The sequence below is a fragment of the Astyanax mexicanus genome, chromosome 20 (assembly GCF_023375975.1).
Source record: "Astyanax mexicanus isolate ESR-SI-001 chromosome 20, AstMex3_surface, whole genome shotgun sequence".
NCBI lineage: Eukaryota > Metazoa > Chordata > Actinopteri > Characiformes > Acestrorhamphidae > Astyanax > Astyanax mexicanus.
Window position 1 is genome coordinate 33,117,382 of NC_064427.1, and position 15,898 is coordinate 33,133,279.

At 39.6% G+C, this 15,898-nt stretch overlaps 2 protein-coding genes across 2 annotated transcripts in view; both read right to left on the bottom strand.

Annotated features, from left to right (window-relative positions):
• LOC125784857 (uncharacterized) overlaps positions 1–7,255 on the bottom strand; it is a 220,823-nt gene extending 213,568 nt beyond the window's left edge. The window contains exon 1 of the mRNA XM_049468803.1: positions 1,274–7,255. Coding sequence (XP_049324760.1) covers positions 1,661–5,164 — 3,504 coding nt within the window. The 5' untranslated portion in view covers positions 5,165–7,255 and the 3' untranslated portion in view covers positions 1,274–1,660. The remainder of the gene's footprint in view (positions 1–1,273) is intronic.
• The window catches only part of opcml (opioid binding protein/cell adhesion molecule-like), a 456,624-nt gene extending 440,994 nt beyond the window's left edge, over positions 1–15,630 (bottom strand). The window contains exon 1 of the mRNA XM_049468806.1: positions 15,227–15,630. Coding sequence (XP_049324763.1) covers positions 15,227–15,287 — 61 coding nt within the window. The 5' untranslated portion in view covers positions 15,288–15,630. The remainder of the gene's footprint in view (positions 1–15,226) is intronic.
• Positions 15,631–15,898: the final 268 nt, after the last annotated feature.

A 15,898-nucleotide genomic window follows, 5' to 3' on the forward strand; every position in this document is an offset into this window, starting at 1 on the left:
AATTGAATCACAATAAATGTAATATATATATATTTTGCCCACAAACAGTTTTGTAATACTCAAGATAATCTTAGAAATACATCAATGGATGGAAAGATGGAAAGAGATCAAGAGTCATGTTATTATTTAAACCCAATTAAATCACTTACAAGATAATACCTGGTTAAACCACTGATAACCAAATAAAGCTAAATTATCAAATGCTAGTTAAACCTTGTTGATTCAGACTTGAATGTGTAGGAAAATTTTATCAGGACAAATACAAACACATATACCATATACCAGACACATATACCATTATTTAGTAAGCATTCTATAAAACACCTTTTTTTATATAGTCAATTTATATGTATTTTAAGCAAAATCTTCTTAGTGAGAAATTCCTCTTCTGTCTGCTATGTTTAGATAAGGCTTGGTCCTTGCCTGTCTGAATTTACGACGGTGGGGGAGGTTGGTGAACAGAGAGAGAGACACACTTACAAACGGTCAATGGAATTTCCAAGCTTAGAACATTTCTCTTAATTCCATTAATCTTATTTCTAAGTGATTGCAGAAATAACTAGGCACAAACCCCTAAATTGGTATAATATTTGGTGAATTAACAATTTCCAAGGAATTAATTAAGTTTTGACACTCTCTTAAGTCCGCAGTCCCGTCCTAGTGATGGTGTTGCAAATGTTCCCAATGTTTACATTAACTCCGAGGTTTATGACTTGGAGGAATGTAAACAGAATTTTACCCTAAACTCGCATTTAGGGCTCTTGAACAAGGTTGAGTGAAGAAATAGTCAGGAAATGTCATTTTGAAATTTAAGGTTGTTTGAAAAAAGATTATTCCAAGGTTTCTAGAGTGTTCTGTGGGGTGATTGTGAAGTTAGAACATTCCTTTTAGACCATAAGATGGGGGGTAGTGTGTGTTTGTGTCCAAGCAATGAAGAAATCCTCTGGTTAATCCACTACATTCCCCCCCCATCGATCGATGGGCCACTGGACGTTGGGTCATCGGTCGATGTCAACGTGGATTTCTGTAGACAGAGCATGTTAGGGTACATCTTTCATGCAATTGGTGTCCTGTTGGTCATGCTTTCTTAAGACAATCTACTACAAGGTAGCTGACAGAGTTTTTGGTCTAATAGATTTCTCTGATGATCAGTTTTTTTGTTGTAGCTATTGGCTTTTGGTTCTGAATAGAATAGTTAATTTAATGTGATAGTGTGGCAACAAGCATATGAAAGGGTCACAAATAGTTTGCTAGCTATTTGTTCCTTTATAACTTTATCAAGACAACCTACCCATAAGGTATGCTTCAATAATTAGCCACTACTTAGTCAACAATTGAGAACAATATAGCGGAGCAAACGTAGTCAGAAGGGAAACAAAATATGTTTTGGTCACCTGAAGAGAGAAAAGAAGAAGAAAAAAAAAAATTGGCACCCCCCCTTCTCCACGTATTTATTCTACTGCTATGCTAATGGTTTGAAATGGTGATTCAAACACTAGGTTTAACAAAATATCCAATTTGTTGTGGGTTATGCTACTCGGATAGGTGAGTTCCAGACAATGAATGTGTGGTACGTTCTCAATTTAACAATTGCGTCAGGTCAGAATATGGTGGACAATGAACACTCAGTGTGTCTAGGTATTTAGCCCAGTATTATGATTTAACCTAGGGCATTATTGGTCCCGACTTGTCCCATGGGGCTTTTGCATAGTTTAATTGGGTTACAGTGAACTTGTTTGAGAATCGGTTTAATAAAACACTGACGATGCGGGATCTGGTTCCAGATGCGAGGCAGATTGTCTGCCTCTGCATGAGGACCAAACCAATGAGACCTGAGCTCGCGAATTGTTTTGCCAGTGCTGTGCTGGGACCTCACCAGTAGCTTGTCAGCAGTGTAGCACAATGGTTGGTATCCAAGCGTGCTTTTTCCCAGTTTTGGGTGTTTCCGCAGTTCACCGCTAGAACGATGAGATATACCAACACCTGAGAAAGTGTGGATCAGCGAAAGAGTTGTGGCCTGAGCCATTTCAATAGGGTCTGGGGGACGTCCCCTCCATCTGGCAAATGCACCTGCCACAGTGATGAGATGTTTGTTCCTTTCGACCCAATCCATTTGTGGAATTGGCCATATACCACACAGATCTTCTGAAGATTGGGGCTGAAAACACACTAGCCTTTTTCCAACAAGTGGCAGATATGTCAATTGTGGGAATGCTTGGTGTGTTTCCCCCATCATTTTGTGGTCCACCCATGGGTGATCGAGGGCCTGGGCCAGGCTCTCCCCCCCATGGCGCTGAGGCACCACGAATGAAGATGAAGCGTGTGTATCTGGGGCATAAACAAACAGGCCCTTGAGCATCCTGAAAGACGCACAGTAAGTGGCAAGTGGATCAAGGTGAAATGCCAGTGTTCTGAAAGAAGTGTTGTCACATGCACCAATTGTCATGTTAACTTTCCATTTGATTTGAGCATTCCGAAAAGCACATCCATCTGTGTAGATGGTGGGAATGTTTTTACGTTCATAAGAATCCAAGGGACTGTGTTTGTCTGGAACCACTGGTGCAGGAACAAGAAGAGAACAATCCTTTTGGTGCACGAACAGAGGATCACAGTTAGTCCGTGGCAAGGAACCTGCAGGTGGTCTGTGAACAGCTGACTTGTCAGCCCATGGAACAAAGATTTCACCGTTGACCGTTGTGTTAAGAGTGAATGACTTTCCAGCTTTTGGGTTGTACTCATCTACAGCCGTAGAGGGAGTCAATGCCCATGAACAGGTGTTTTGTTTTAGAATCATGGTAGGGGATTCTGAGGATGGTGGTTTCAGAACCCTGACAGTGAGCTTCTCATTGATTCCCGTGGAATCCGAAGGTTCAATGAGCTTGTGTGGCTCAATGTTGCTAGCAACATGATAGCATTGAACTCTATCCTGTGCCTTAGGACAGGGCAGGGGTTCGCAAACCTGTGCCCAGATTCTACGATGCTGAAAGTCAATCAATGGTTTGAACCGGTCAAGGAGGTCTTTGCCAAAGAGCAATGGGACGTTCTCCAATGGAGAAATGTGAATTGGATGGGTGAGGCTCATTGGACCGATGGCAACGTGCACCAGGGCTGCTGAATGCAGAGTGATACCAGTGTGCGAATATGGTTGAAGGTGAAGAGCACACTTTTTCAGAGGTATCTCTTTGTTGTTTCGGCGGGCTGTCGCCCTCACCTGGTCAAAAAGTGAATTTGACATCAAAGAAATGTCTGACCCTGTGTCCAAAAGAGCTTCATACCCGAACACATCTTCCAGCCTGGTGGCTAGATAGAATTTTGGTGTTGAACCTTTCTCGGTTAAGAAACCCAAGAATTGTTTAGGTGGTGGATCCTCCAGGCTGAGGGAAGAAGCTTCCTCAGTGTGGTTGTTTTCAGCGTCTGGCTGTACAACCAAGGCTGCATTGGGGTGGATGGATTTCGCACCCCCCCAAGCAGGTTGATCTGGAGCATGGACAATTGGCAAGAATTCAGATTCAGCATTGTCCTGCTTGCGTATTTCGTCACGAAATTGTCTGAGCAGACTGCCGTCTTTAGTGCTCAGGTTAGTTGGATATGTCTCATGCTTGTGCCCTTTAGGTGGACACCAACGTTTGTGGTGCTTTGGGCTCTTTCTCCTGAGCGGAGATTGAAGTTTGCTGGAGCTCTGTGCTCGAGCATGGTGCTGTGAGTGTTTGCCATTCCAACTGCGTTTTATCCTACCTTTCCTTCGATAGGAGGGCTTTTGGTCACTTTGCTTGGCCCAATGTAGGGACGAGCGACGCCAAGAGTGGAACACTCTCTGGTTTTTGTGGTTTAACTGGGTCTTAGGTGGCATTGGAGCCTTGTGTGCCCCTTTTTGCTTGACGTGGGAGGACTGCTCATTAATTATCAGGACGTCATTTGACTCTGATTTTTTTTTAATGTTTTGTTGGAACTTAGCAAATCCTCTGAGAGCCAAATCACGCAGCTGCCGGCTTGTTAGCGTACGGGGGCAGGCTGCGACTCCAAAAAAGTGACTGGTGGAGGGATGGAGGTTTCTCACGAACAATGTTTTGAAAACTTCCTCTTCCTCCATTCCAGGCTCATTTCTATAGCCGAAATAAGCGTGCCTGAGGCGGTGATAGTACTGTAGGGGTGTTTCCTGGCGACTCTGCTTTATTGCAAGAGCTGCAGCAAGGCCGGTTTGAGCAAGGTGGTTGGAGAACTCATCCTCCAAAGCCTTGCAAAGAGCAGGATAATCTCTCTTAACCTGGGGTGGTTGGCGCTCAATGAAACGTCCAACTTCCCGACTAGAGGACACCTTAATGAGGTAGATTTTATCATTTACCGTGGCCTTGGGGAAACGGCGTAAGAAGAAGTCAATGTCGCGAAGATACTGGTGGACATCATTAGAACCGTCCGGTTCTGGTTCAAAGCGTGGAATGTTACGCGCAATTTTGTCCAGATCTCTATCAGAGGGTGCTTGAGGTTGCACAGAGGTCCCATGTGGCTGAGAACGCTGAGTGAACCTTGGTTCTACTGGCGCTTCAGCACCTTTAAGGGAGACTAGAGGGAATGTATTTGTGGATGGTTGTTGCTTAGGATCCGGAACCCCAGGGGTTCCTGATTTACCAGCTGGATTGATGGGGGAGTCTCCCTCCATCATCAGCTCAAATGTTAACTCTGTTTGGTCTCGAGTTAATTTGACTGCATTGTTAGCATGTGCTAATTCAGTTTGTAGCTCAACCTGTCTTGCAATAGCATGTTTTAGTTTTTCCTGTGACTGAGCTGCAAGTTGGGTAGCTATGTTGGCTTCCTTTTGAAGCAGCTGCACTTCGGTTTTGAGGTCTCTTTGGTTAATTTCAGACTGTACAGTTTTGTTCTCTAGGTCTGCAACTCTATCATTTAAAGTCACAATCTCTGCTTGGAGATTTTGAATGGTTTTGGAGGAAACAGCAAGTTGATCCTGTGACAACAGCAGTTGTTTCCCCAGTATTAGGGAAATCGGATCCACTTGTTGCTTGCCCTCAAGGATTTTAGATACACACTCATTGAGGCTTTTGGCAATTAGTGCATGGAGACCCCCACTGTCCATTTGTTGGACTGGGATGGTAAGTCCTGGGGGTAGACCAGCTGTAAGCTCTAAAAGAGCTTTTTCGGTGGCACACATTTTGATTTACGTAAAGCACGTGGAATCAAACAATTTTGATGACAAACAAGTTTATTTTATGTTCGAGTCAATTAGCATTGTGCCTTTTCTAAGAAGAAAATCTGTTAAAAGTGGGCGACCTAAGGTTACAATTAGTAGATTAATTTTAAAAGAATAGTTAGATTTGTTGTCAGTGATGCTAGTGAACAGTTTAATAACTGTAGGGCACTATACACAATGTCTAAATCTAAATATGGGTATAGTTATTAACTATGTACAGGATGGGAGAATTTAACTATGTATTAAGCACAGGTGTGCTGGGTATATGGTTGAGTAACTGATAACTGGATAGGTTTTTTTTTTTTTTTTTTTTTTTTTTTTTTTTTTTTTTTTTTAATGGTTAATTAATTAATTAATTTCAATCAGTTATTAATAATTGATCTTAATCGATCAATAATTAAGCTTAATTTATTTGAAGATGGTTGAATTAAATTGAAAATAATTAATTAACAAAAATTTAATTAACTTTACTTAATCAAATTGATTAAAATGACCAGTTAATTATTTTATGTTGTGATTAGTTACTCAATGGAGATAGCTATTTAGCTTGGTTCAATGTAACATAAAGAGTAATGTTTGAGAGAGCAGACCTGAAACTTAAATTTAACTATTTAATATTAACCGATTAAATGAATGCAGTTATTTGTTTACTTATTTAGAAACCATTTAACCAAACCACAATGCAAATTCCCTTTATTAACTTAACGAAAAGTTTGTTTGAAATTGGCACCCTCTGGCGACAGAAACTCTAAATGCACTCTACAGGATGATAGCAATTACACAAGTACAACACCAGGTGGCGACACAGCTATATGGCTAAGTGGCTCCCTCTGGTGGTCAAACAAATGAAATGCACCTTTCTGCACTGTATGCAGTTAACCAAATCAAACACCAGATGGCGATGTGGCAGTGTACCCCCCCTAGTGGTGAGGGGTAGTAAAACACCCTTTGAGTTTGAGTGTAAATAGTCAGGCTGTCCACCAGATGGTGGCAGAGGCCGACTGGTGGGAGTGGTCACGCCCACTGATGATGCCACGTTAAGGACCGCCCCTTGGGTCTGGGACCTGGTCAGCAGATTTGACTGACTCAGTCGACTGTGAATAGCAGAGGAGAAGGGCACGGCTGTCCTAAAGTTTAACACAGCAGCAACACACTTCACAAGATGAGCAAAGAGGATTTACATCCTGGCGTGGTTAGTTTAATCACGCACACAATAGACTTCCTGCCACTCAGGGTGGTGTTACGTAAAAGTTAGCTACTCTTTTACGCACGTGGAAGTGTCCAGTACTGCAGGATTTTACGGATTTCGCGCAAAAACCGGCAGTTTTAACTGGAGCGCGGAGTCGATGAGCCGGAGATCCGCGACTCAGACCTGCGCGAAGGCCTTATCAGATCAACACTGGCAAAATATGTCTATTTTACCGGAAACAGTTCGAACTTTATGTAAGTACACACGTATATACACGTATATACACCCGGGTTTAAGGTTACCCACACACGGCGGTGTGTCAACCAAGCTTATTTTACAAATAAGAGTAATGTTTTCAAGAGCGCTCGCATACCACACACACAACTGTACACGTTATACCGACACACAGGGGACCGTGCGCGCGACGCGCACACACACAGGGGACTGGCCAGTCCTGAATTGTAAACAAAAACACGTGTAGAACATGTGCGTGTGTTTCTAACACGCTGGGTTTATGCAGGTAACTCCAGCTAGGCCAGCTAGCCAGCAGCTAACGCATTTAGCAATAAAAACAAAATACACTTTATTCTGCAACTTACAGCGCTATTTTCTGGAACTGGTTATGAAATGTGTATATTCTGGTCTCGCGGCGGAGAGCCAATAATAATCCTGCCCCACGTTGGCGAGCCAATTATGTAGCGGCTCAGTGGTTTAATACCTGGTGCTAATTGAGATGTTGAAATATTTTTAATTGGGCGCCAGTTATTAAATTAATTTAATTAGATTAATTAATTAATTAATTAATTAATCAAATTAATTAATAACACAAGACATCTCAGGGTGTGGTTTCTACAGGTGACAGAAATTTTTCATAACCAAGTTATCCAGAAAAACACACTGAAATGACAGGTTTTGTAAAATAAAAGTATTTATTAAATCACACATATATGAGTAAATAATTCATTAAAAAGTCATAAATGTAGCCATTAGATATCAAATCATAGTGTAGAATGATAAATGAGAAATAAACAACAAACACGTTATAATGCTGATATGAAAGGAATAAAGATTAATAGAACTATTAAGTGAATATTTCTAAATAAGGGTCTAAATGTAATGAGGTCAAACTAATCAAATGAGAACACTAAAATAAGTAGATAAGTAAGATATTTTACGGCCTACAAAGATCATCCCTTTCGCCAAATAACTAAAAATTAATCTATACTACGAAGAGAGTTAAGAACAATAACCAAACTAGACTTGACCAACCAAAACACCAATTGCTGAGAGAAATACCCAAACTGCCTTACTCTGAGACGTCTACAAAGGGGGGTCCCCATCGGTTCGGTCCGCTGTTTAAACCTCTTGTTCGGCTGACATCCTGCACCCCTAGAAGGTCCGGTGTGGACCCATCCGCAGGGTAAAGATGGTGCTCTGTGGGCCAGCGGCGCACCTGGACGACACCCGCTTCTAGTCTCTGCACAGGGAAGGCCTTCCCTGGAGCTGGCTCGGCTGGCGTACCCTCTCGGTGATCCGTCGGTTGGTCTAGTTGGTTTACTGAACTATATTAACTATCTTGGCAAGCAGGAGAACTCTGTAGATCATAAAATAGCCTAGTTATTTAAACTAGGATAGCTAATATTAATATACTTGAAGATTAAATGCACTAGTCTAAGAAAACTAACTTAAGATGACTACACTAATAGTATATCCTTTCTCCATCTCTGGGCTCCCTAACCTCTCTCCTCTAACTGTTTTCCTCAACTCATCTTCTTCCACTCCTTCTCTAACTCCAACTGCTTCTCCTCCAACTCCTCCGAACTGAACTGGAAACTCTAAACTGGCAACTCTGAACTGAAACTGCCTGTGTCTAACTATTAGTCTCTGGGGCCTGTTTGGCCTTTGAGCTACGATTGGCTCTGTGGCCCAAGTGTCTGTGTTTTGATTGGTCTAGGAGCAATTTCAAACTTTGGTGGGGATTCACAAAGGGCCATAAAACCCCCTCTCGCTCACATGGTCAGCATGCTTCAGAATTTTTCTAATAGATCAAACCAAAAGAAAACTCAATTAAACAGTGGATCAAAATACATTTTTCAGCATATCAGTCTGTGAGGATAAATTCAGGAAACAACAATCTTACAATTGAATCACAATAAATGTAATATATATATATTTTGCCCACAAACAGTTTTGTAATACTCAAGATAATCTTAGAAATACATCAATGGATGGAAAGATGGAAAGAGATCAAGAGTCATGTTATTATTTAAACCCAATTAAATCACTTACAAGATAATACCTGGTTAAACCACTGATAACCAAATAAAGCTAAATTATCAAATGCTAGTTAAACCTTGTTGATTCAGACTTGAATGTGTAGGAAAATTTTATCAGGACAAATACAAACACATATACCATATACCAGACACATATACCATTATTTAGTAAGCATTCTATAAAACACCTTTTTTTATATAGTCAATTTATATGTATTTTAAGCAAAATCTTCTTAGTGAGAAATTCCTCTTCTGTCTGCTATGTTTAGATAAGGCTTGGTCCTTGCCTGTCTGAATTTACGACGGTGGGGGAGGTTGGTGAACAGAGAGAGAGACACACTTACAAACGGTCAATGGAATTTCCAAGCTTAGAACATTTCTCTTAATTCCATTAATCTTATTTCTAAGTGATTGCAGAAATAACTAGGCACAAACCCCTAAATTGGTATAATATTTGGTGAATTAACAATTTCCAAGGAATTAATTAAGTTTTGACACTCTCTTAAGTCCGCAGTCCCGTCCTAGTGATGGTGTTGCAAATGTTCCCAATGTTTACATTAACTCCGAGGTTTATGACTTGGAGGAATGTAAACAGAATTTTACCCTAAACTCGCATTTAGGGCTCTTGAACAAGGTTGAGTGAAGAAATAGTCAGGAAATGTCATTTTGAAATTTAAGGTTGTTTGAAAAAAGATTATTCCAAGGTTTCTAGAGTGTTCTGTGGGGTGATTGTGAAGTTAGAACATTCCTTTTAGACCATAAGATGGGGGGTAGTGTGTGTTTGTGTCCAAGCAATGAAGAAATCCTCTGGTTAATCCACTACACACCTGAGAAACTAATCCCGTCCGGATAGGGCTTATGTTAGGAGTGATTTCGAGGGTGCAGCTGATGTATCCTTCTAAGTCCTCAGTTACCAACTGAAACTGTTGGTCTAGAGCTGCTGCTGGCTTTCCAACTCTGCTTTCCAACTATATGCATCTCTTACCAAATGATTAGGTGAGTCTGGCTCCATGTATGGAACCACAGTGTTCCATATAGTGTCTTCCATAGTCATTGGCTCAACCTAAAAAGGCAAGACCAATAAAAAAAGAAGCATCTCTGGCCAGAGCTTGAGCATGGACTCTCCCCCAACTGTAACTGAGAGATTACTGTTCACCTTAAGCTACCTTATGTGGAGGATCTGCTTTCATTAATTCAGTGAAAGGAAATGCCTATAGCTGTTGTTTACTTCAATCAGCACAAACAACCGCCTGCAATTAATAAGATCACAGCTATTAAACCAAAGGGGCCATGCCCCAGGTATTTACTCTACACAAATGCGGCAGTACTTATTTTAATGATCTCACTCAGGAGAGGACATAATAAGCTGGATATTTTTAGGACGTTGTCCGAGTGCACGCTCTGCTGAGCCCCTCAAGTGTCGGAGGACACTCACCATCCTATTCTCCACTGGAAGCTTGTGGACAATGGAAGCAGATGTATCGGCTCTCGGTGAGAAATCGGAAAAATGTGTCCAGCTGCATTCTTTCAGTCCCCAGACTGAACCTCGCATCACAGAACAGCTGAGACACACACCTGAAACACAGCTGCACTGTGTAGGTGTACACAAAACACACGCTTCAGGTGCGTGAGCCGCGAATCCCAGTGAAGGTTCTGCTACGTACTTCTGCTACATGTACTACGTATTGATTCCTGTGTTAAGTGTTGTTTATGTGGAGACTCAACGCTGTTATAGCATTTCTCATTACAGAATTTTCATGGCTGTACGCCGCACTGTGCAAAATTCTACAACCTCAAAAAACATGTTTAAAGACTATATAGTAAGATAGATTACTGATATGTATAATAATACAATAAATACTACTCCATTACTATTTTTATGTTTTGTTTTATTTTTCTGATGCCATTTATAGTTGATCTTTTGGTAACACTTTACTTGGATGGTCCATTTGATGGCCTCTTTGATGCTCAACTGACATTCAACTAACATTCAACTACATGTCTATTAAATGCAAATGATCTAAAAGGTGAAAGTAAATGATTCTCTATTGAATATAACCCTACATTCAACTCTAACCCAAACGCTTATCTTAATATTTTAGGATTGGGTTTAGGGTTAGATTTTAGGATTAGGTTAAGGTAGGGTAAGGGTTAGGTGTAGGGTTCGATTTTATGGTTGATTAAGGGTTAAGGTTAGGGTTAGGGTTAGGTGTAGGGTTAGATTTTATGGTTGATTAAGGGTTAAGGTTAGGGTTAGGTGTAGGGTTAGGTTCTATTTTGTGTCATTTACATTCAACACAGGGTTAAGTTCAATTTAATGGACATTCAATTCAGTGTTAGTTGAATGTCAGTTGAGCATCAACAAGGCCATAAAATGGACCATCCAAGTAAAGTGTTACCGATCTTTTTATGTCATCAGCTAGGATAAGTGTTTACCTAGCTGCTACGCTAGTACATTAGGATGCTAAACTGACTTTTGCACTCTTTTCAATTTGTACAAATGATGTGATGCTAATACAACAACAACAACAATGTCTTCCTCCACATCCTATATACTATACACATTGTTCTTGTTAATGTGATTTTTAAGTCAGCTAAACAAAACAACTGAATAGCACCATAAACTATAGCAAATGAAATACCTCAACTAACTTTGCTCACTGTGTTTCTTATTAAAAATTGGTCTAAGACGGGTTTGATCCCGCGTGAGGAGTGGTGTGTTTATTTACTTTTTTCTTCTTTTTTTTCTTGGGTTTTCCTGCTTTGAATTCAGCTGTTCTGCAATTGGGTTCAACAACTCTCTGGGCTGGAGAGCTACTAGTCTGCAGCACTCCATACCGTTACACTTAATTTTCCAAAACAGATTTCTTTTTTGTGGCCCGCCACGTAGTGGCTTGAAAAATAACTGACCTAAGCTATAGAAAAATAATCACCTCAACTAACTTAACTGTTTACTGTGTTTCTTGTTAAAAGTTGGTCTAACTTTTCTAAAACTTCTAAAATGAATTTGGACCCTACACTATAAACCCTAATAAGTTTAGTCTACTCAAATCATTTGAGGTAATTCATAATTCATCAAATGAATTAGTCTGGTGGAGGAGTGGGCTGGGAGAAATAGGAGAATAGGATTTCGGCTCTTGCTCATGAATGGCTAACAGCACTGCTGTTAGAAACCTTTTAAAATAAAGACATTTTTTACACTAGTAACAGTCTTTGCAATGTCAAATGTTACTTTACTACCTGTGTAATGCCCTGCTAAGTGCAGTTCAGTCACTGACCTAGTCGTAGAGTCTCTGTTAAACGCCAAATCCACCAGAGATCCTATGTAAACCTAAAGTTACACACAGAGGTGGGTAGTCCAGGTCCAGAAAGCAAAAATCCACCCCATAGCAGCAGCAGAGAGGCAGTTGGAACATAACCCTGTGGTGGATTTTTAATTTTAACTAGTGTAAACAGAACTGTTCTAAACATACACCTACCTATCTCTATTGTACATTGCTGGGGGTTTTACATAGACAAATTCTAACCATTTGTTCTTTAGCTTTGAATTACTGGGTAAAGCATAAAACACTGATGTGTTATTTGCACAAACAACACATGAACAAACTACCAGGCTGTTCCTAGCGCTATTAGCTCCTACCTGATGAGACATACTGTTACGAGGCCATGAAAACTAATTTACGGGTTAAAGTAGACACAATGATTTCCCTGATCGACTCGTTTTTCTGAATATTTTCTTTTACCAGCTACTGCAGACAATGGATGTGCAGCATGTGCAGCATCATATACAACTCAGAGAAACCTAAAGTATTTCACAAAGAAAGAGTGAAAATTGGATTTTTAGCGAAAGGGCATCTTTAAACAATTTTAAAAGACATGGGAGATCTCAAAATACATGCAAATTACACAATGTTAACTCTAACATATGATATCAAGAGAAAAGCTTAAAACAATAAATATGCTCCACCTACAACAACAAAATAGAGTATACTGTCCAAAGAGCTTAGAAATATGATGGCAATATGTTATTGTATCATGATAAATTTTTGTATCATATCAAACATATGCTTTAATACTTTTGTTCTTTTGTCCTGTTTATATCAATATCAGAATGATATTGTATCAACTTAAATAAAAAAAATGTGCATATCATCCAGCAATAACTGTTTAGACTATCAATTTAAATCACATCATGTATCTGGAAAAAAAAAAAAAAAAAAAAGATTTGATAAGCCAATATCAACTCATCAAGTCATAATGTGTCCAGTCAGTAAAGCACTGGCTATAGAGTGTATCCTAAGTCCCTCACAGTCTCTGATCCTACAGTACAACACACACACACACACACACATCAGTGAGACATCAGCAAGCTTGACACTTCCCAATAAAACACACACAGCCTTTACACACAGCATTTCATCCCTCCGAGCCATCAATAGTATTGTTATTTAAATATGCTTCTGCACAATATGTCATTTCAGCATTGTCATCACTGTCATCACCATGTGGACATGTGCAATAGTCACAGGATCTGCATGTCACATAAGGCAAATTAATAAAACATATATTTTCTATGTTTTTATTATTGTTTGCACTACTTTTATTTCATGACATAGCTACCAGAGATCAATTTTACCTGCCGGATGTAATTTATTTTGCTTCAATATTGGATACACAACATGCATTACTAATATCATGCCATGTTGAAGCAACCAGAATGTATGTATTTTTAAAACTGCAATAGAAAAAAATTGCATAAAAACTTTCAGCATGGTGCCCCCCTAGTCTATTTATTAATGATGTCTCATCTAAAACATGGGACTGATACATGGACTCTTGATCAATGTCAATCTGGAAATAATATAATGGATCAGGAATTGGCTCTTTTTTAAATGCAATCCAAGTCTTTCCCATGTCTTTTTTTAGTCTAGTGTCCACAAGGTACCATTAACGGACAATATTGTCAATCGGCTGCACTACTAAGGAGACTTCTCAGAAGGTAAATCAAAGAGTTTAGTTAAAGTTTGCAGTGTGAAAAGTGGAAAACTTTAAAGTGAAACATGGAATCATAAATAAATATGAATAAAATGTCCAAAACTATAATAATAATAATAATAATAATAATAATAATAATAATAATAATAATAATAATAATAATAATAATGCACTAACATAGTGGAACCTTTCTGCAGTGTGTAGAATATAGCAGTGTGAAATATAGTGATTTATAGTAATAAATCACTATATTTCACAGTGCTCTATTTTTTCTATTATAAAAATGTACTGTAAATATTTTATTTAAGTATTTAAACTGGGACTAAGTGAATTAAAGAAGAGACAGGGTGTATGTGTATATAGCCCTGGAAAGAAATTAGAGACCACTTCAGTTTCTCTGATTTTGCTATTTATAGGTAGATGTTTGAGTAAAATGAATATTGTTGTTTTATTCTAAAAACTTCAGACAACATTTCTCCCAAATTCCAAATAAAAATAATGTCATTTAGAACACTTATTTGCAGAAAATGAGAAATGGCTGAAATAACAAAACGATACAGAGCTTTCAGACCCCAAATATTGCAAATAAAACAAGTTTTATTTGTTCTCCTCCACCAGTCTTACACTCTGCTTTTAGATAACTTTATGCCTGCACTCCTGGTGCAAAAATTCAAGTAGTTCAGCTTGGTTTGATGGCTTGTGATCATCCATCTTCCTCTTGATTATATTCCAGAGGTTTTCTTAATTTGGTAAAATCAAAGAAACTCATAATTTTAAGTGGTCTCTTATTTTTTCCAGAGCTGTATATTAAACATACAATGAAACTAAAGTAATTAAACAGTCAATATTAATCAGTCCAGAATGTCTCATCATATAAATTATTTTAAAATATTTTACTTTAGTATGTATTTAGTAATCTAAACTGTGTGGCTGTATTATTATTTATACAAACACAAAGATCAGCGGATACTTATATGCATTAGCAGACTTGGATCAAATAGAGGGGGGCAACATAACCTGATTTGCACATCCTTAATATAAATACACTACATAATACATACAAAATAAAATAAATAGTAAAACAATTACTTATATGAAAAGTGACTCAAAACTTCTGAATGGTAGTTTAAAAAAATATTAGTAATAATATTAGATAAACCTAACATGTTTCTTACTTATTTTTTAATAATGCATATACATGATTGTGAATTTTATTATTACTATGCTATTACTATGTTATTACTACATTACTACATTACTATAAAAAGAAAGTTCTTCAAACCCCAAACAAGACAAGCAGTCCATCAACCATCAACACCCCCCTCTCCTCTCTCTCACACACACACACACACACACACACACACACTCCTCCCACCCCTCATAAAAAAGCAGCATCACTGTCACAAACACTTGTGTCCACTCAGCTGAACTGCCCTGAAAGCACAGCACTGTCCAGCATGCACATCACAGCCCCCCCCCACACACACTCCCCCCACCATCCCTACCCCACCACCCTCAATTACCCCCCCCCCCCTCATCCATCCCAGGCACCGGGGGTCTTACCTGGGTAGACGAGCAGAGCGATGAGCCATGCCACGAAGATCAAGCACACGGGCTTACACATTCTTCACACACTTCAGCTTCTTCTTCTTCTTCTTCTTCTTCCACACACACACTCACACTCACTCACTCCAACACACCAACACAACACAACACACACTCCCTGCGCGCCTCCTCCTGCTGCTGCTCTTCTCACACACTCTCTCTCTCTTTCTCTTTCTTTCTCAGAGTGGAGTAATTAATGCTGCAGAAAGGAGCCTATGCTCAGCATTTGGTAAGAAAGAGAGAGAGAAAAAACGAGAGAGAGAGAGAGAGAGATAGAATAAGAGAAAGAATAGAGAGACAGATAGAGAGAGCTAGTGGCCGTTTAAAATCCAGCGCAACTTGGAGAGAGAGAAGCTCAGCCACTGAGAGAGAGTTCCCATTGATTATTTTCACAGGCACGGCGTACTCGACAAGCTGAGGCGACGAAGCCCCGCCTACACTGCCCACCGATTGGCTAGGGCGTCTGGCTGAGTGACAGCAGCAGGCATCTGGTGCTCCTGAACCGCTTTAGCTAAAGCTGTAGGAGATGGATCTACAAGAAAAGGGGGGGGGGAGAGGGGGGATGATGGGGGGCTGAGGAGGAGAGAGAGAGGGAAAGAGAGAGAGTCTCAGAGAGAAAAAAAAGAGAGA